Source organism: Staurois parvus, unplaced genomic scaffold, assembly GCF_062004578.1.
Source record: "Staurois parvus isolate SC_StPar_1 unplaced genomic scaffold, SC_StPar_1.0 ptg000586l, whole genome shotgun sequence".
NCBI classification, from domain to species: Eukaryota; Metazoa; Chordata; class Amphibia; order Anura; family Ranidae; genus Staurois; species Staurois parvus.
The window spans coordinates 4,124,211-4,145,123 of NW_028318382.1; the positions used below are offsets into that span (position 1 = coordinate 4,124,211).

At 43.9% G+C, this 20,913-nt stretch overlaps 1 protein-coding gene across 2 annotated transcripts in view; it reads right to left on the minus strand.

The window, feature by feature from the left end:
* The window catches only part of LOXL2 (lysyl oxidase like 2), a 143,469-nt gene that overhangs the window by 62,750 nt on the left and 59,806 nt on the right, over positions 1–20,913 (minus strand). For both annotated transcript variants that reach the window (XM_089692477.1, XM_089692478.1), the window contains 2 exons: positions 14,230–14,599; positions 9,582–9,757 (listed from right to left, as the gene is read on the minus strand). In XM_089692477.1, coding sequence (XP_089548603.1) covers positions 9,582–9,757; positions 14,230–14,566 — 513 coding nt within the window. In that variant the 5' untranslated portion in view covers positions 14,567–14,599. The remainder of the gene's footprint in view (positions 1–9,581; positions 9,758–14,229; positions 14,600–20,913) is intronic.

Consider the following 20,913-nt stretch of genomic DNA (forward strand, 5'->3'; position numbering starts at 1 on the left):
GGACCACCTTCACCCAGACATACAGTGAGCTTAGCTCCCACCTAGTAAACTCCACTGCAGTTCATACACAAAGGGAGCTCCATCTTCTTTCAGGCATACGTAGGTTTCCCATGTACACGATTGTGCAGGGTATTCCTCCTCCTCTATTCATGCACACTGATTGCTCCACCTCCCTTAAGCATACCATTAGCTCCTTCTTAACCCATTTACACAAGCAGCTCCTTTCCAACCCGACACACCGGGAGGAACTCCTCTATGAAAGCAAAGTCACATAAGGAACACAAGACACACATTAGGAAAGAACATTTCCAGCTAGCATACACACATTTAAAATCTTACCCCACTTCACCAGACCACAACGCACCCCTAAACGGCCACACAGCTTCATGGCACATCTGTGTAAAGGAAATAAATATATTTTCGAAAGCAATCATCAATTCCTTCTCCTATGATCAGCTACATAGTGCAAATGCCACATATAAAACAGAGAAAAAAATTGTTTAGCTTTAGAAGCATTAAGAGAGGCCACTCATTAATCCCGATGCTTTAGGTCTCCAATACTACTGATAGCTAGATATAAAGTACCTTCTCATCAGTACCAACAAATGCATACAGACATACTACAAGCAACAAATATAAATAATTTAAAATGAGCACCTACTGCATATAGCCAACCAACTTCAAGCAGATAACCCACAGGTAGACTAATAAAGAACATGTACTACTGGCAGGCAAAATCAGAGCCTTTACTACAGGCAGGCATACACAGAGCACCTACTATAGGCAGGAAACCATAGAGCTCTTGCTACAGCCAGGCATACATAGCGTGCTTATTAAAGGCAGGTACACACAGAGTACTTTCTACAGCCAGGCACACATAGTGGACCCCCCACAGGCGGGTAAAACACAAAATGCTTTCTTCAGGCTGGCACACACAGAGCATTTACTACAGGCAGGCACAGAGAGAATGGGCACAAAGGCAGAAAATACTACAGGCGGGCACACACAGAACACTTACTACAGGCAGGTACACACAGAACACTTACTACAGGCAGGCACAGAGAGAATGGGCACAAAGGCAGAAATACTACAGCCGAGCACACACAGAACACTTACTACAGGCGGGCACACACAGAACACTTACTACAGGCGGGCACACACAGAACACTTACTACAGGTGGGCACAGAGGGAATGGGCACAAAGGCAGGAACTACTACAGCCGGACACACACAGAACACTTACTACAGGTGGGCACACACAGAACACTTACTACAGGCAGGCACAGAGGGAAGGGGCACCAAGGCAGGAAATACTACAGGTGGGCACACACAGAACACTTATTACAGGCGGGCACAGAGGGAATGGGCACAAAGGCAGGAAATACTACAGTCGGGCACACACAGAACACTTGCTACAGGCACGCACAGAGGGAATGGGCACAAAGGCAGGAAATACTACAGGCGGGCACGCACAGAACACTTACTACAGGAAGGTACAGAGGGAATGGGCACCAAGGCAGGAAATACTACAGGTGGGCACACACAGAGCACTTACTACAGGAAGGTGCAGAGGGAATGGGCACCAAGGCAGGAAATACTACAGGCGGGCACACACAGAACACTTACTACAGGCAGGCACAGAGGGAATGGGCACAAAGGCAGGAAATACTACAGGCGGACACACACAGAACACTTACTACAGGCACGCACAGAGGGAATGGGCACCAAGGCAGGAAATACTACAGGCGGGCACACACAGAGCACTTACTACAGGAAGGTACAGAGGGAATGGGCACCAAGGCAGGAAATACTACAGGTGGGCACACACAGAGCACTTACTACAGGAAGGTACAGAGGGAATGGGCACCAAGGCAGGAAATACTACAGGCGGGCACACACAGAACACTTACTACAGGGAGGCACAGAGGGAATGGGCACCAAGGCAGGAAATACTACAGGTGGGCACACACAGAACACTTACTACAGGAAGGTGCAGAGGGAATGGGCACAAAGGCAGGAAATACTACAGGCGGACACACACAGAACACTTACTACAGGAACGTACAGAGGGAATGGGCACCAAGGCAGGAAATACTACAGGCGGGCACACACAGAACACTTAGTACAGGAACGTACAGAGGGAATGGGCACCAAGGCAGGAAATACTACAGGTGGGCACACACAGAACACTTACTACAGGAAGGTACAGAGGGAATGGGCACCAAGGCAGGAAATACTACAGGTGGGCACACACAGAGCACTTACTACAGGAAGGTACAGAGGGAATGGGCACCAAGGCAGGAAATACTACAGGCGGGCACACACAGAACACTTACTACAGGCAGGCACAGAGGGAATGGGCACAAAGGCAGGAAATACTACAGGCGGACACACACAGAACACTTACTACAGGCACGCACAGAGGGAATGGGCACCAAGGCAGGAAATACTACAGGCGGGCACACACAGAGCACTTACTACAGGAAGGTACAGAGGGAATGGGCACCAAGGCAGGAAATACTACAGGTGGGCACACACAGAACACTTACTACAGGCAGGCACAGAGGGAATGGGCACAAAGGCAGGAAATACTACAGGCGGACACACACAGAACACTTACTACAGGAAGGTACAGAGGGAATGGGCACCAAGGCAGGAAATACTACAGGTGGGCACACACAGAACACTTACTACAGGCGGGCACACACAGAACACTTACTACAGGTGGGCACAGAGGGAATGGGCACAAAGGCAGGAACTACTACAGCCGGACACACACAGAACACTTACTACAGGTGGGCACACACAGAACACTTACTACAGGCAGGCACAGAGGGAAGGGGCACCAAGGCAGGAAATACTACAGGTGGGCACACACAGAACACTTATTACAGGCGGGCACAGAGGGAATGGGCACAAAGGCAGGAAATACTACAGTCGGGCACACACAGAACACTTGCTACAGGCACGCACAGAGGGAATGGGCACAAAGGCAGGAAATACTACAGGCGGGCACACACAGAACACTTACTACAGGCAGGTACACACAGAACACTTACTACAGGCAGGCACAGAGAGAATGGGCACAAAGGCAGAAATACTACAGCCGAGCACACACAGAACACTTACTACAGGCGGGCACACACAGAACACTTACTACAGGCGGGCACACACAGAACACTTACTACAGGTGGGCACAGAGGGAATGGGCACAAAGGCAGGAACTACTACAGCCGGACACACACAGAACACTTACTACAGGTGGGCACACACAGAACACTTACTACAGGCAGGCACAGAGGGAAGGGGCACCAAGGCAGGAAATACTACAGGTGGGCACACACAGAACACTTATTACAGGCGGGCACAGAGGGAATGGGCACAAAGGCAGGAAATACTACAGTCGGGCACACACAGAACACTTGCTACAGGCACGCACAGAGGGAATGGGCACAAAGGCAGGAAATACTACAGGCGGGCACGCACAGAACACTTACTACAGGAAGGTACAGAGGGAATGGGCACCAAGGCAGGAAATACTACAGGTGGGCACACACAGAGCACTTACTACAGGAAGGTGCAGAGGGAATGGGCACCAAGGCAGGAAATACTACAGGCGGACACACACAGAACACTTACTACAGGCACGCACAGAGGGAATGGGCACCAAGGCAGGAAATACTACAGGCGGGCACACACAGAGCACTTACTACAGGAAGGTACAGAGGGAATGAGCACCAAGGCAGGAAATACTACAGGTGGGCACACACAGAGCACTTACTACAGGAAGGTACAGAGGGAATGGGCACCAAGGCAGGAAATACTACAGGCGGGCACACACAGAACACTTACTACAGGGAGGCACAGAGGGAATGGGCACCAAGGCAGGAAATACTACAGGTGGGCACACACAGAACACTTACTACAGGAAGGTGCAGAGGGAATGGGCACAAAGGCAGGAAATACTACAGGCGGACACACACAGAACACTTACTACAGGAAGGTGCAGAGGGAATGGGCACCAAGGCAGGAAATACTACAGGCGGGCACACACAGAACACTTAGTACAGGAACGTACAGAGGGAATGGGCACCAAGGCAGGAAATACTACAGGTGGGCACACACAGAACACTTACTACAGGAAGGTACAGAGGGAATGGGCACCAAGGCAGAAAATACTACAGGTGGGCACACACAGAGCACTTACTACAGGAAGGTACAGAGGGAATGGGCACCAAGGCAGGAAATACTACAGGCGGGCACACACAGAACACTTACTACAGGCAGGCACAGAGGGAATGGGCACAAAGGCAGGAAATACTACAGGCGGACACACACAGAACACTTACTACAGGCACGCACAGAGGGAATGGGCACCAAGGCAGGAAATACTACAGGCGGGCACACACAGAGCACTTACTACAGGAAGGTACAGAGGGAATGGGCACCAAGGCAGGAAATACTACAGGTGGGCACACACAGAACACTTACTACAGGAAGGTACAGAGGGAATGGGCACCAAGGCAGGAAATACTACAGGTGGGCACACACAGAACACTTAGTACAGGAAGGTACAGAGGGAATGGGCACCAAGGCAGGAAATACTACAGGTGGGCACACACAGAACACTTACTACAGGAAGGTACAGAGGGAATGGGCACCAAGGCAGGAAATACTACAGGCGGGCACACACAGAGCACTTACTACAGGCAGGCACAGAGGGAATGAGCACAAAGGCAGGAAATATTACAGGTGGGCACACACAGAACCCTTATTACAGGTGGGCACAGAGGGAATGTTCACAAAGGCAGGAAATACTACAGGCGGGCACACACAGAACACTTACTACAGGCAGGCACACACAGAACACTTACTACAGGCAGGCACACACAGAGCACTTACTACAGGCAGGCACACACAGAGCACTTTTAAAGGGAAGTTCTCGGTAGAGGCAGGCAAAAAGGGGTGCCAACCCATACAAAGTACTTAGTATAGACAGGCACAGAGGCAGTACTTACTATAGGCAGGTCTTGGTAAAGGCAGACACAGAGGGAGTACCTACTAGAGGCCGACCAATACAGAGTATAGGCAGATATATAAGGTGCAGCTACAAAACACAGTCACAAGTAGCTCTACTACAACTGTAATCAACATATGATGTTGTGAATAGTCTGATTCACTAAACGGACTATGTGAGATATTAAAATAGTTTACGGTAGTTGTACACCATGGGGGGTGAATCTAGGCTCTAAATATATTCACACACATACATACACCCTCTGTGCAGGTGTGTACACACAGCGTGGAAAAATGTCAGATATATATATATATAGAGAGAGAGAGAGAGCTAGGCGGTCCTCTTTTAGCTTTGACCACACTCTGAGCAAACATATTTGAAGCAGAAGACATACTTCTTAAACTTGTGACCCAGACACTTTGTAGGACATCCAGACCAAGCACTCTGGGCTCAGACGCTGGGTTCAGTCATCAAGTACGGCCTGGTCACAGAGTGTAAACACAGCGAAGACTGTGCTGGCATGCCCACGCCTAAAGCAAATCACACATCATGGTGAAACTGATCAAAGTAGCAAAATGGAAGAACATCAGGGGAATGATGAGTTCATTCTTAACATGACGGACAGCTGAGAGGAGCACAGTGTCTGTCACCATGAGGGAAAACCCAGCACACTGTATAAATGCCACACAATACTGCACTCTGTACTCACCAAGCTGTGTAATAAAATGTGTGTACTGTACACTAGGTGTGATTACCTTGTGCTGGTGAGAACTGCAGGAGAAGAGTAAACACAGACGCACACGCTGCAGCCTCTGACCGCTCATTATATATATGGAGCAGACTAAGCAATATGATAGTGTGACAAGGACACACCTATCTGAAAAAAGAAGGTTTCTAGATGATCCACGCGGAGTAATATGAATTCAAAGGAATTTTAACAATACTTTATTTGATCACATAGATCATAGGGAGGTTAAACATGAGCACGGTGTACATATGAAAAAAATAAAATCATGTTAAAAAGCACTTAGCGTCTTCAGTTTAGGGTCATCTTAGCCAACAGAGCACCATATAAGGCAGAGTTGTGTAATGATGAAATGGTTATCCTGGGTTTCCGTAGGTTTCCCGCTTTATAATAGAGTGAACCATGTATTCAGTGAGTGTGTTCCCAGTATGTGTCAGGGACCTCCTGGAATGTACAAGCTGGAACACAAAAATACATAGTATATGTATAGAAATATGGAAACCAAATCACATCCAAAATTTACCAGGCCTCCCTCCACAATAGTCAATGGATACTACTGTTACCTTCTCAAAAGTGAGACTATCATACCCATGCCCATGATCTATACATTTAATATTTTTTTCTATATATATCCTCAGAATCATTTGGTACTGTGGACCTTGTTTCATTTGGGGTGGCTATCCAGGAAGTCCCTACACTTGAGAAGCGGGTATGATAGTCTCACTTTTGAGAAGGTAACAGTAGTATCCATTGACTATTGTGGAGGGAGGCCTGGTAAATTTTGGATGTGATTTGGTTTCCATATTTCTATACATATACTATGTATTTTTGTGTTCCAGCTTGTACATTCCAGGAGGTCCCTGACACATACTGGGAACACACTCACTGAATACATGGTTCACTCTATTATAAAGCGGGAAACCTACGGAAACCCAGGATAACCATTTCATCATTACACAACTCTGCCTTATATGGTGCTCTGTTGGCTAAGATGACCCTAAACTGAAGACGCTAAGTGCTTTTTAACATGATTTTATTTTTTCATATGTACACCGTGCTCATGTTTAACCTCCCTATGATCTATGTGATCAAATAAAGTATTGTTAAAATTCCTTTGAATTCATATTACTCCGCGTGGATCATCTAGAAACCTTCTTTTTTCAGATAGGTGTGTCCTTGTCACACTATCATATTGCTTAGTATGCTGTTCTTTGGGTTTATGTATCCACACTTATACAAGTGAGTCGGAGATATGCTAATGACATCAGTAATTCGTGTCATTTTTGGTGGCTTGCTTTTGCTTTATTGTTGTTATATATGGAGCAGCACCAGCAAGTACACAGAGGAGACATGTCATGCAGCACACGTGTGTCCTATGAACAATGCCGGCATGTTCATTCAAGCCCAACACTTCTTTTCATATAATGCTTCCACTGTGTAGTTATATTTACCATATGGGCAAAGTATAAGGGGGGGCATTGGAACGCTGTGTTTAGAATCAGCAAACACTTTATGACTGTAGGTGTCAGCATGTGCAGGGTATATGGAAGTAATAAAAGAGCAACACATGTACAACATAGGAGTACACACATGTACAGGACAATGTACATGGATGCACAGTATGGTATATGAGAGAGGAACATGGATGTATAGGATGGTATATAGGGGAGGTACATGGATGAATAGGATGGTATATAAGAGAAGTATATGAATGAATAGAATGGTATATAAAAGAGGTACATGGATGTATAGAATAGTATATAAGAGAGGTACATGGATGTATAGGATAGTATATAAGATAGGTACATGGATGAATAGGATGTATATAAGAGAGGTACATGGATGTATAGAATAGTATATAAGAGAGGTACATGGATGTATAGGATAGTATATAAGAGAGGTACATGGATGTATAGGATAGTATATAAGAGAGGTACATGGATGTATAGGATAGTATATAAGATAGGTACATGGATGAATAGGATAGTATATAAGAGAGGTACATGGATGTATAGGATAGTATATAAGAGAGGTACATGGATGTATAGGATAGTATATAAGAGAGGTACATGGATGAATAGGATAGTATATAAGATAGGTACATGGATGAATAGGATAGTATATAAGATAGGTACATGGATGAATAGGATAAGGGGGAGCATTGGAACGCTGTGTTTAGAATCAGCAAACACTTTATGACTGTAGGTGTCAGCATGTGCAGGGTATATGGAAGTAATAAAAGAGCAACACATGTACAACATAGGAGTACACACATGTACAGGACAATGTACATGGATGCACAGTATGGTATATGAGAGAGGAACATGGATGTATAGGATGGTATATAGGGGAGGTACATGGATGAATAGGATGGTATATAAGAGAGGTACATGGATGAATAGGATGGTATATAAGAGAGGTATATGAATGAATAGAATGGTATATAAAAGAGGTACATGGATGTATAGAATAGTATATAAGAGAGGTACATGGATGTATAGGATAGTATATAAGAGAGGTACATGGATGAATAGGATAGTATATAAGAGAGGTACATGGATGTATAGGATAGTATATAAGAGAGGTACATGGATGTATAGGATAGTATATAAGAGAGGTACATGGATGTATAGGATAGTATATAAGAGAGGTACATGGATGTATAGGATAGTATATAAGAGAGGTACATGGATGAATAGGATAGTATATAAGAGAGGTACATGGATGAATAGGATAGTATATAAGAGAGGTACACGGATCAATAGGATGGTATATAAAAGAGGTACACGGATGAAGAGGATGGTATATAAAAGAGAAACATGGATGTACAGGATTGTATATTGGGGAGGAACATGTATGTATAGGATAGTATATGAGAGAGGGACCTGGATATGCAATATAGTAAATAAGAGGTCCATGGATGTACAAGTATAGGCTGGATATGGAATAGAGATTTGGGCTGTGCGTACCAATGGAATCAGAGCTGGTTTCAGGCTGGAAAGTTAAAAATGACATACATTTGGTGTGATACATGATACAGAGCTGATGAATAATGGAAATGGTGACTTTGCTACAGGCAGCTTAGTCAAGCCTCATCCTCAAGAGGGTCAGAGCAAACCCTTCAGTCCCTCTGGACCTACTGGGACACCTATTGTCCTTTGAGTGCAAAGCTATCAGTGTCTATTGGGCATTAAGGACCTGAAGCTGAAAGAAATGACAGCCCATCCCCTGGACTTGCCTCAGTGATCCTGTAAAGTACAGAAATCTACAGCAACCAGCCAGAAAGTGTCTGCTCCTAAAAGGTGCTTTTTTGTTAGTGTTTATGCCATTTTGCATATATACCTATGTCTTGCATTTTACTAGTTATATACAGTATATGTATACTGAATATCACTAGGAAAGAGGATGAAGAGGATGGTATGTAAGAGAGGTACATGTAAGAGTTTTCATTTTGCTTGAGAAGGATGCAGAACCCCTGAACCTCTGTCTGGACAGTGCTGATTGGCCCTGTGCTGATCACATGCACTCTCCCAAGAAAATAAAATAAAAAACTCTCTAGCAATACACACCAAACTGAGCATGTGCAGAGTGACTCCATATGATATGTCTTATCAGGAGATAAGAGGGGGGGCAATGGAAGAAGGGAAGGATCAGAGAAGTCAGGATCAAACAGCATTTTTACACAATGCAGAGGATTAACCCCTTCCATAGTGAGTATAACAAGCATGCGTTACTGCATATACATATGCAGTAAAGCATGAATGATATATAATTTAACACCACCCAAAATTCCTAAGTGTTTTTCCCCACAGTCCTCACCTCCAGCCGCTCCACCAAAGCGTTATCATATTTGTAACCAGGGATCCTGCGGTCACTGCACTGAATGCCGACATCCTCGCTGTGCTTGCAGTCCGAAACTCCCCAGCCATTAGAACTGCAGGAGGCTATGCTGCTCTCTCTGCCGGTGCAGTGTACATTGTCCAGCCAGATTGGACCTGAGGAAATAGGAGAGGGCCAACAATGATTTCATGTTACCACAGTGACATGTCATGGTGAACTGCAGGGGTGCCTAACATCTGACCCCAACTGTTAGCATGTCACTGCTCGGGGACTTCAACATGTCTGCATGCAAATATTCTAAGACCGTATTTAATAAAGCAGGACAAGGAGCAATGATAACATGTAACCAATTACAGTTTAGATTACTGCATTCAGATCAACATAATGCACTGATGTTATAGTGAGTTCCAACTGAAAAAATAAATAAAAGTCAACAGCTACAAAAACTGTAGCTGCTGACTTTTAAAATTCAGCCACTTACCTGTCCCTCGGTCCAGCGGTGTCCTCACCACGGCTGGTTTCACCGGCTGTCTTCTCTCCTGGCGCCGGCATCTTCAGTGTGGGCACCCGGCTGTGACAGCTTGCAGCACACGCAGCCGAGTGCCCAATGCGCATGCATGAGAAGCATTGCCCTTTGTGAATGGCCCCGTAGTCTTCTGTAGTCCACTACGGGGAGGGAGGGTAGGAGGACAACTTCCTCTTCCGATCGCCTAGGCGATTGCAGCAGAAGTGCAAGCGGATACATGTCAACTTTGGGTGTCCGCTCCCACTCCCCAAAGGTGCCAGTCCTTGGGGAGCGGGGGATAAAGGCTTAAAGTTAAGGAGACTGTAGAGATCCTCTGGGGTTTAGAAGCTGCCTTACAGAGAACCACATCATTATTATCATCATCAATGCTTTAAAGTGCTACTAAACCCAGGAACCTGCATTCACTATATCTGAGCTCCCACAGTACACAGAACATGGAAGTGCAATTATTTTAGTGAATATAAACTGCTAAATTCCTTTTCTCTTCAGCAATTAGAGCAGTCTTGTGACCAGCAGAGCACATGTTAAAACTTGTAGGAGGAGTTTACATTTTGCTCGAGGAGGATGCAGAACCCCTGACCCTCTGTCTGGACAGTGCTGATTGGCCCTGTGCTGATCACTTGCACTCTCCCAAGAAAAAAAAAAAAACCTCTCTAGCGATAAACAGAAAACTGAGCATGTGCAGAGTGACTCCACACGGTATGTCTTATCAGGAAAAAGAGGGGGACAGGAAGAAGGGGAGGATCAGAGAAGTCAGGATCAACAGTGTTTTTACACAATGCAGAGGATTAACCCCTTCCACAGCATGCTTTACTGCATGTACAGACTGATTTTACTGTTGTGGGTTTAGTAACACTTTAATAGTGCAGAATTTCAGAGAGACCGTGAGCAAGCAGCAAGGACAGGGGGATGAGAATACTGTGTGAGTGCTCTTAATTAGTGATGAGTTCAGGTGTGTCCAGATCCTAGTCCAAACCCACCTGAGTGATACCACCATGAGGATGTCATCTGTACTGTACCAAACATTAGCAGCTGAAGCATTTCCAGCCATATGTATACAAGGGACTACACCTTCAGCTATGGGGCAGGGAATGCCTTGGCTGCTTATGGCTGGGCCAGTATAGTGACAGATTCCTAGAAGGATCACTCAGATCAGTGGACTAGAATCTGAACATGACTGAGCTCATCCCTGCTCTTAATATGGTTTCAAAAAAGATAAATTTGCAGCTTTTTAGGACCCTAGTTGGTTATAGATTCAAAGTAAAATCTGTTTTTTAGTTTTACCTTCCTGAGCAGCCATCACGACTGGACTTGTGTAAAAAACTAAATGATCAGTATTAGATCATTAAAACTGACCACACTTACTAAAATGATTTATATTTGTGCCCACGTTTAATTTTACTTTGAGATTGAGCATTGGGTCTGAGGTCTCCTGAAGGCTGTCATTTTTGGCTTTTCATCATCCTGTCCTCACACACTGGGGTTGATTTTCCAAAGGCAAGTCGGTGCATTTTGCAAGTACGGTTGCACGCTGCAAATGCAGTTGATCCAGAGTTTAGTAAATAAGGCAGAGCTTCACTTTGCAAATAATACCCAATCACAAGCAAGGAAAATTAAAAACAAAACAGCATTTTTGCTTGCACATGATTGGATGATGGAAGTCAGCAGAGCTATACCACATATACTAAGCTCTAAAGCAACTGCATGTGCAAAGTGCACAGTCTATTTGCCTTTAATAAATCAACCCCATTGTCTCCCAGCTCCCGAGACCTGGTTCACATATTTGTGAAATGGATGCATTTTGAACCACATCCGATTTGCGTAATCCAAAATCCTTTTCTATGGAGCCGGTTCACATAAGGGCGGGCCGGCCGCAGTGCGATTTAAATAAAAGAGTCTGATATTTATTTTTTATTTTCAGGTATTTATAGGTATGATTTTCAGCCCAGTTCCGGTGCGATTTCCAATGTTATACACTTTAACATTCTGCATTGGAATCACACCACCACTGAACGAAATTGCACTTTTTTTTATAGATCGCACTGCAAATTGGGCTTAGCGTGCAAAACATTAGGGGTTGATTTACTAAAACTGGAGAGTGCAAAATCTGGTGCAGGTCTGCATAGAAACCAATCAGCTTCCAGTTTTTTTTTTTTGTCAAGCCTGATTGAACAAGCTGAGGTTAGAAGCTGATTGGCTACCATGCACATCTCCACCAGATTTTGCACTCTCCAATTTTAGTAAATCAACCTCACTGTCAAGTAACAGAGTCTCATTGTCAATTACAGAGTTCTGTTATCTGACACTCATTGGCACTCTCATGAACCTGGATGCAGTACTAGAGGTCAGGAAATTGAGAGCGCAGCAACTGTCAGACCTCTAACACTCAAGCTGAAAATTCAGCCTCAGACACAGCCAGGTTTGACAGGGGCGCAGGGACAAGTGCATGGACCCCGACACACAACCTATGCATTCAGGTCTGTACATCCATCCCTGGATGTCAGTCAGATTTGACTGTGCGGGTGAGACCATACAGCCAATGCACTCCCATTCTATGGGCTGCCTGCATGCAGCTCAGCAGTAAAAAACTAAACACTCAGCTTTGGACGCTGCATTGGACTGAGGACCCATGTGAATAAACCTTTAATCTTATTTAAATCTTAAAATTCTAAATTTAATTTCAGAATTATGACTTTGGAATTCAGAATCCTTACTTTTAATCTCAGTGTTCTGACATTAATCAAAGAATTCTGAGATGAGAAAATCAGAATTCTGAGTTTTAATATTAGAATTTTAGCTTTCAAACATTGACTTTTAATCACAGAATTCTCTTTTAAATGCAAACCTCTGACTGTACATTAAGTCAGAATTCTGAGATAATAAAGTCAGAATTCTGACTTTGAATCTCATGATTCTGACTTTTAGGCTTGGTTCACATCTGTGTGGGTGGTGCCTCTGCGGATCCGCACAAAAATCTGTGCAGCTGTACCACCCGCACAGAGAAATGCAGACCCGTAGTTCTAATGGCATGCCGTCCACACTGGAAAACGCAACCGTACTGGGAACCGAGGTTCCTGTGTGGGCTGCGTTTTTGGAAGAAGTGCAGGGACTTCTTCCCTGCGTGTCACGGGCATGGGAGTCTATTCAAATGAATGGGCTCCCGTGCCCATGCAAACCGCAGCCCGCACGGCCGCATATATGTGAATTGGGGCTTAAACACAGAATTCTGACTTTTAGACCAAGAATTCTGACTTTAAGTCCTCATGCACACTGAGGTTTTAAAAACACCGGTAGTGTTAGCTGTACAAAGTCACATTAAAAACGCAAGTTTTTCCGCATTTTTTAGCAATTTTGAATTAGTGTTTAGCTGTGTTTTTGCATTTGCATTTTTTAGCATTTTAAAAAAAAAAACCACACCCCAAAATGCCGGTTTTCCACGTATTACCACGTTTACCAGCATTAGAGCATTTTTACAGCTAAAAACACTAAAAACCCACTAGTTCTGGGGGGGTTTTCCAGCCAAAAAACGGCCATGACAAAAGATGCTGATTACAGTCTATGTGTGCATGGACACATAGGTTAGTATGCTGGGGGGGGGGGGGTTAATGGCTGTAGAAAAAAACGTTAAAGCCAAAATCAGCAGCTATAAAAACGTCCAGTGTGCATGAGGACTAACAGTCAGAATTTTGTTTCAGAAATGTCTTTTAGGATGGCCCCAGGGCTCTTCCATATATTGATTACAGAGCTGCATTATGTGCAATTTAGAAGGGTGATTCACTTAATTTGTATTTGGCGCAGGAATATCTCTCTTTTATTTTTATTACAGAGCTGCATTAATTTGTGTCTTTTATATCTGCTGGACTTAAACTTTAAGATGGGACATTAGGATTCAAATGCCTAGCTGTTACTGTAGCTCTTAAAAAAATATATGAAAACAATATTGCATAATATATGCTCTAAAATTTTAGAATGTTAATTTATATGCAGGTCATTAGGTATATAGAGGGTAAAGTTGGCAAAAAATATAATACAACCTTCCTACACTGTGCCACTGTAAGCATACAGGTGTAAGTAAAGCGCCACGTTGTATTTCAGACTTACCGTCGCCTTTGCCATACTTGGAGCTGGGTGCCCATGATAATGCCTCCATAAAGCCCAGTTCTCTACAGACGACATGAGCCGCATGGATGGAGAAGTCATCATCACACACAGTGCCCCACTCCCCATTATGGTAAACTTCCACTCTCCCTTCAGTGTGTTTGCGTTTCTCTCCTGCTAGACGGACGTGGACTTTCTGTGAAGGCTTGGGTGGCTCTGTTGGCTGTGGAGCAGGTGCTTGTTGCTCATGATATTCAGGATAATACTGCCAGTGCTCATATTGTCCCAGTGTAGGTATGGACAGTGTAAGGAAGAGGAGGAATGCAGGAACCATCAACATGGTTTATGAATGATGCCAGCTCTGACTGCAAGCCTAGAACAAGAAAGAGCAGCAATGTTACAACAAATGTCTGTGATACTTTTTCACATCACTGAGTAAGTTAGGCAACAAGTCAAGGCATTCGGAGGCCTACTAATGCTATCCAGTAAACATTGCTAGTGTGCTAAAGGAGAAAAATTCAGCTATGTTAACATGAGGGGCAATCAAAGGGTTAACTGTGTGCTGGGTGTGTTTGTGCTTCACTGTAATCACACTGCTTTGGATGGCTGCGCTGTGCACAGCCATCTAAAGCAGTGTGCATGAGCTGACAGGGAGAACTGTATTGTTTACAAACAGTTCTCTTCCTTGTTAGAGATGCTCGGGAATCACCGGGCAGCAGCGTGTAATCACCAGCCGAAACCCAATGATTGACAGCCGCGGCCGCAATTTCTAATGTGAAAGGGAAGAACTGAGGACTCTAATGTGAATGAGGGACTCTGATGTCAAAGGGGGGGCTTCTGCCATCATGGCTAACCCCATTTTAGACTTTGAAAACTCAAATTTTGCATACTTCTGAAGGGTGCAGCACAAAAAAACAGGTGGAAAAACACTATTCTAGGTGTTTGGTTTAGGCTCCTTTCACACAGGCTTTCCGATCACCTCCGCCTGTCAGTTTTTCCAGCGAACCTGTTCAGAAGCACCATGCAGATCTATGAACAGGACGTAAACGAACTTGTGTCTGTTTACATCCACCTACCTCCGAGTCTGTCCAGGTCCAGTTTACATCTGGCCGCCCATAGAACTATCACAGGTTCGCCTGTATCTGCCGGACACAAACTGAATGGGCACGGATGTAAAAAAAACGGAGACCCGTCCCATTCAGCTGCATTTCAGCAGGGCATCGGAGCGGACTTAGAAATTACTTATGAATTATTCCAGCAGCTACAGGCATTGTGAAACGTTGTTAACAGGTTACATTTGAAAGTTTGAAACCCTTTTGACAATATTTAGCTCAGTGCTCCAACATATGTAACAATATCTAGCTCCCCAGGTTTGGATGTTCTCATTACTCTCACATGGTCTTGGCTGATTGTGCACAGTTGCCACAACCAACTTCAAAGGAGAGCTAAATGCTGAGTGTGCAGGTGGACATCTGGTTGTGTGTATATGGCCCCATGTGTCATACACTCGCCCTCCTATAAAATGGATCTGACTTCAGAACAGACCGCGCCGTCCATGTGTCCCAATTAAATTGCCTCTTGCATGTTTCTTGTGCAGGACTTGAAATAAAGCAGCATCTGATTTTTGGGAAGGTGTAAATATGTTCTCATGTAATAACTTTTGTGTATTTTTAATATGGCAATAGAAGGCTCCATGCACACGGGGCATTTTAATAATGCTGGTAACGTAAGCCGTTAAAAACGTGAGTTTTTCAGAGTTTTTTACCATTTCTGTATTAGCTTTTCGCCGTGTTTTTTCGAGTTTTTGTAAAAAAAAAAGTCCAAAAGCGCTGGTTTGCTGTGATTTACAGCGTTTTACAACGTTTTTCAGTTAGGCTACGTTCACACTAGCTTTGTCAGCAGGCGGCAGACAGGCATTTGGGAAGCGTTTTTAATGCTTCTCAAACGCCATTGACACAGCAGATCACGGAGTAAATACAGTTGCCGGTGATCAGCAGCACTTGTGATAGCATGAGGAAAGTACTGCCGATAACCGGCAGCTGTCACAGAGGAAATCTGCACTGATCATGATGATCAGTGCCCTGCAGTGCTGCCCAGCAGTGCCACCTACCAGTGTCAAGCAATGCCTCCCATCAGTGCCACCCACCAGTACCCCCAGCAATGCCTCCCATCCTTTTCCAGCAGTGCCGCCCATCAGTGCCAAGCAGTGCTTCCAGTCAGTGCCATCAGTCAGTACTGCCAGTCACTTCCGTCAGCCAGTGCCACCCATCAGTGCCACCTATCAGTGCTGCATCATCAGTGCCTCCTCATCAATGCCCACCAGTGTCGCCTCATCATTGCAGTCTATTAGTGCCCATCAGTGCTGCCTATCAGTGCTGCCTATTAGTGGATCCTCATCAACAAACATCAGTGAAGGAGAAAAATTACCTGTTTGCAAAATTTTATAATAGAAACAAAGAAAACCTTTTTTTTTTTTTACATTTTTGCTCTTTTTTTTGTTTATAGCGCAAAAAATAAAACACCCAGGGGCGATTAAATACCACCAAAAGAAAGCTCTATTGGTGTGAAAAAAATGATAAAAATTTCATATGGGTACAATGTTGCATGACTGTGCAATTATCATTCAAAGTGCAACACTGCTGAAAGCTGAAAATTGGCCTGGGCAGGAAGCTGTGCAGTGCTGCTGATCACCGGCAACTGTATTTACTCCGTGATCTGCTGTGTCATTGGAGTTTGAGAAGCATTAAAAACGCTTCCCATAAGTGCCCAGCAGGCAAGGGGTTAACTGTCTTAATAGAAAGTTAGGGAAATCTCCCAAATAGGGGTAGAAAGAGTCTTTAACTCTTTTCTGCTCTACTAAAATTAAATAAATGTTGGCTGGATTTGGGCTTTGATGAGCAACTAAACAATATTGTGCAGTAACCCAGACAATTTTTCATCTTTCATCAGACTGGAGATCCTAAGGCAGGACCTAGATGGGCCATTTATCGGCCGAATAATGAAAAATTGGTCGGCCCCGTTGCCAATGCTGCCACCCATGTCCATGAAAAATGGCTGTTTTTTGCGTATTTTCAAGCATGACCAATAAAAATAAATGAAGAGATCCCTGAAAAACGGCCAACGGGTTGGCCCCACTAACGGCGTTATTATCGGCCGATTTTTCGTGCGGACGAAAATTTGGCCGATAAACGACCCGTCTATGGCCTGCATTAGGCCTGGTTCCCACCAATGCGTTTTTTATTGCTCTTTGCAGAAACGCACTACAGTTTATTTAACATGGTTCCCTATGAGACATTTTCACACCTATGCGTCTTTCAGCCACTGCATTTTTGGAAAGGGTCAGGAACTTTTTTTAAACACAAAAATCAGCATTTTTGCTACAATAGAGTTCAATGGAGATGCTGCTGAAACACATGTAGTGTGTTTTTGCCGCATTTTGCGTTTTTATTCTGCCTAGCAACAAAAACATTTCCCCTATAAAAAAAAAAAAAGAAGAAAAATAGGCTGAAACAATGTGGTAAAAACAGAAAGCAAAATGCAAAAAGCATTGCAAAAATGGATCAAAAGTAAACAGCACTGCTGTGAACCAGGCCTAAAACAATAAATTCTAATTGCTGATTGGTTGCAATGGGTTAATGCATGTTGAACGTTCTGTTTTCTTTAAATCTAGGCCTGTCATCTATGGGGCCTGCTAAATCAGGCTTTGTTGAAATATACCTAAAACCAAACATTTTCCAGCTTTTCTAACTGATCTCTGCTGCAAGCTTTTCATTTTTCAGACACGGCTCCCCTGAGCTTACAATCTAATTTTAGTGTCTGAGACAAAGACATATTGTATAGATTCTGTGAGTTAGGCTGCTCAACTGCTGACCCATGAGTTAGTAGAGAGGTCCCTTCATTGACCCCTAACCACTGTGAGAACCCCATTATCCTCCCTAGGGTGACCTCACACTTTAATTAGATTTTTGAGGTGAGCACAACCGGAGGGGGTACACGCAGTTCTAAGTTATTTCACACAAGAGGTGAATTAAGAAGCACTGAATTAATTTATTACAAGTGAACTCATATTTCTGAAGAAGTGTATGTGGACATTTTTTGATATGTATATGGACACTATTTTTTACAGCGGATGTTAACCCCTGCTTCACATATATGCAGCTCTGCTGGCCGTGTTTTGCGCGGGCACAAGAGCCCATTCATTTGAATGGACTCCCATGCCAAGGACACGCAGGGAAGAATTCCCTGCACTTTGGAAACCTCTGTTCATAGTACAGTTGCGTTTTCCAGTGCGGGCGGCATGCCATCAGAACTAATTGCACCCGCCGCGCTGGTCCGTATTCTTCTGTGTGGGTGGTGCGGCTCCACGGATTTTTGTGCGGATCTGCAGTGGCATCACCCGCACAGACTGGAACCAAGCCTTATAGCAGATATTATATTCTTTATTGCACTAATTGTCAATAGGAGCACGTGTTTATATATATATAGGTGCATATATGAATAGATAATATCGTGAACAAGTGGAGCGCAGCACATTCTGGAAATGTATTACTGATTAGACACACTGGTATGAGTATGTTAGGTGCAGGCGATCCACTAATTAGCATATTGGATTTCTTACATTTATTTAGCAGCTCACAAGTTCTGATTATATATTTTGTTTTGAATTACCACCAACTATGTGTTCACACACACACACACACACATATACACACACACACACATACAGTTGCAAGAAAAAGTATGTGAACCCCTTGGCATTACGTGGAGTTTTGCATGAATTGGGCATAAAATGTGCTCTGAACGTCATCTAAGTCACAACAATAGAAGAACACAGTCTGCTGAACATAATACTACACAAACATTAGAAGTTGCCATGGTTTAATTGCACATAACATGTAAACATTCACAGTGCAGGGAGGAAAAAGTATGTGAACCTTTGGACTTAATAACTGGTTGACCCTTCTTTGGCAGCAATAACCTCAACCAAACGTTTCCTGTAGTTGCAGATCAGACCTGCACAACGATCTGGAGTAATTTTGGACCACTCCTCTTCACAAAACTGTTTCAGTGTAGCAATATTCTTGGGATGTCTGGTGTGAATCGCTCTCTCAAGGTCATGCCACAGCATTTCAATCGGGTTGAGGTCAGGACTCTGACTGGGCCACTCCAGAAGGCGTATTCTGTGCTGTTGCAGCCATTGTTTTGTTGAATTACTTGTATGCTTTGGGTCATTGTCCTGTTGCATCACCCATCCTCTGTGGAGCTTCAGTTGGCGGACAGATGGTCGTACGTTTTCCTGCAAAATGTCTTGATAAACTCTGGAATTCATTTTCCCATCGATGACAACAATCCGTCCAGGCCCTGAGGCAGCAAAGCAGCCCCAAACCATGATGCTCCCTCCACCATGTTTTAAAGTGGGGATGAGGTTTTGATGTTGGTGTGCTGTGCCTTTTTTTCTCCACACATAGTGTTGTGTGTTCTTCCCAAACAACTCAATCTTGGTTTCATCTGTCCACAGTATATTTTGCCAGTAGTGCTGTGGAACATCCAGGTGCTCTTTTGCAAACTTCAAACGTGCTGCAATATTCTTTTTGGACAGCAATGGCTTCCTCCGTGGTGTCCTCCCATGTGCTCCATTCTTGTTTAATGTTTTCCTTATTGTAGAGGTGTCAACAAAAATGTTAGCATGTGCCAGAGATTTCTGTAGGTCTTTAGCTGACACTCTGGGATTCTTCTTTACCTCATGCAGCATTCTGCGCTGTGCTCTTGCAGTAATTTTTACAGGACGACCACGCCTAGGGAGAGTAGTAACAGTGATAAACTTTCTCCATTTTAGATAGTCTGTCTTACCGTGGACACATGAATATCAGGGCTTTTGGAGATACTTATGTAACCCTTTCCAGCTTCATGCATTCAACAATTCTTGATCGTAGGTCTTCTAAGAGCTCTTTTCTGCGAGGCATGGTTCACATCAGACAGTGCTTCTTGAAACCAGTAAACCCAAAACAGATGTGTGTTTTTTAAGGGCAGGACAGCTGTCAGCAACACATCCAATATCATCACACTGATTGGAGTCAAGGTTGGCTCACTCCTGGCTCCAATTAGCTCTGGGAGAAGTCATTAAGCTAGGGTCTCACATACTTTTTCCTCCCTGCACTGTGAATGTTTACATGTTATGTGCAATTAAACCATGGCAACATCTAATGTTTGTGTAGTATTATGTTCAGCAGACTGTGTTCTTCTATTGTTGTGACTTAGATGACGTTCAGAGCACATTTTATGCCCAATTCATGCAAAACTCCACGTAATCCCAAGGGGTTCACATACTTTTTCTTGCAACTGTATATACAGGTGAAACTTGAAAAATTTGAATATCGTGCAAAAGTTCATTTATTTCAGTAATGCAACTTAAAAGGTGAAACTAATATATGAGATAGACTCATTACATGCAAAGCAAGATAGTTCAAGCCGTGATTTGTCATAATTGTGATGATTATGGTTTACAGCTCATGAAAACCCCAAATCCACAATCTCAGAAAATTAGAATATTACATGCAATCAATAGAACAAGGATTGTACATAGAACAATATCGGACCTCTGAAAAGTATAAGCATGCATATGTACTTGGTTTGGGCCCCTTTTGCAGCAATTACTGCCTCAATGCGGCTTGGCATGGAAGCTATCAG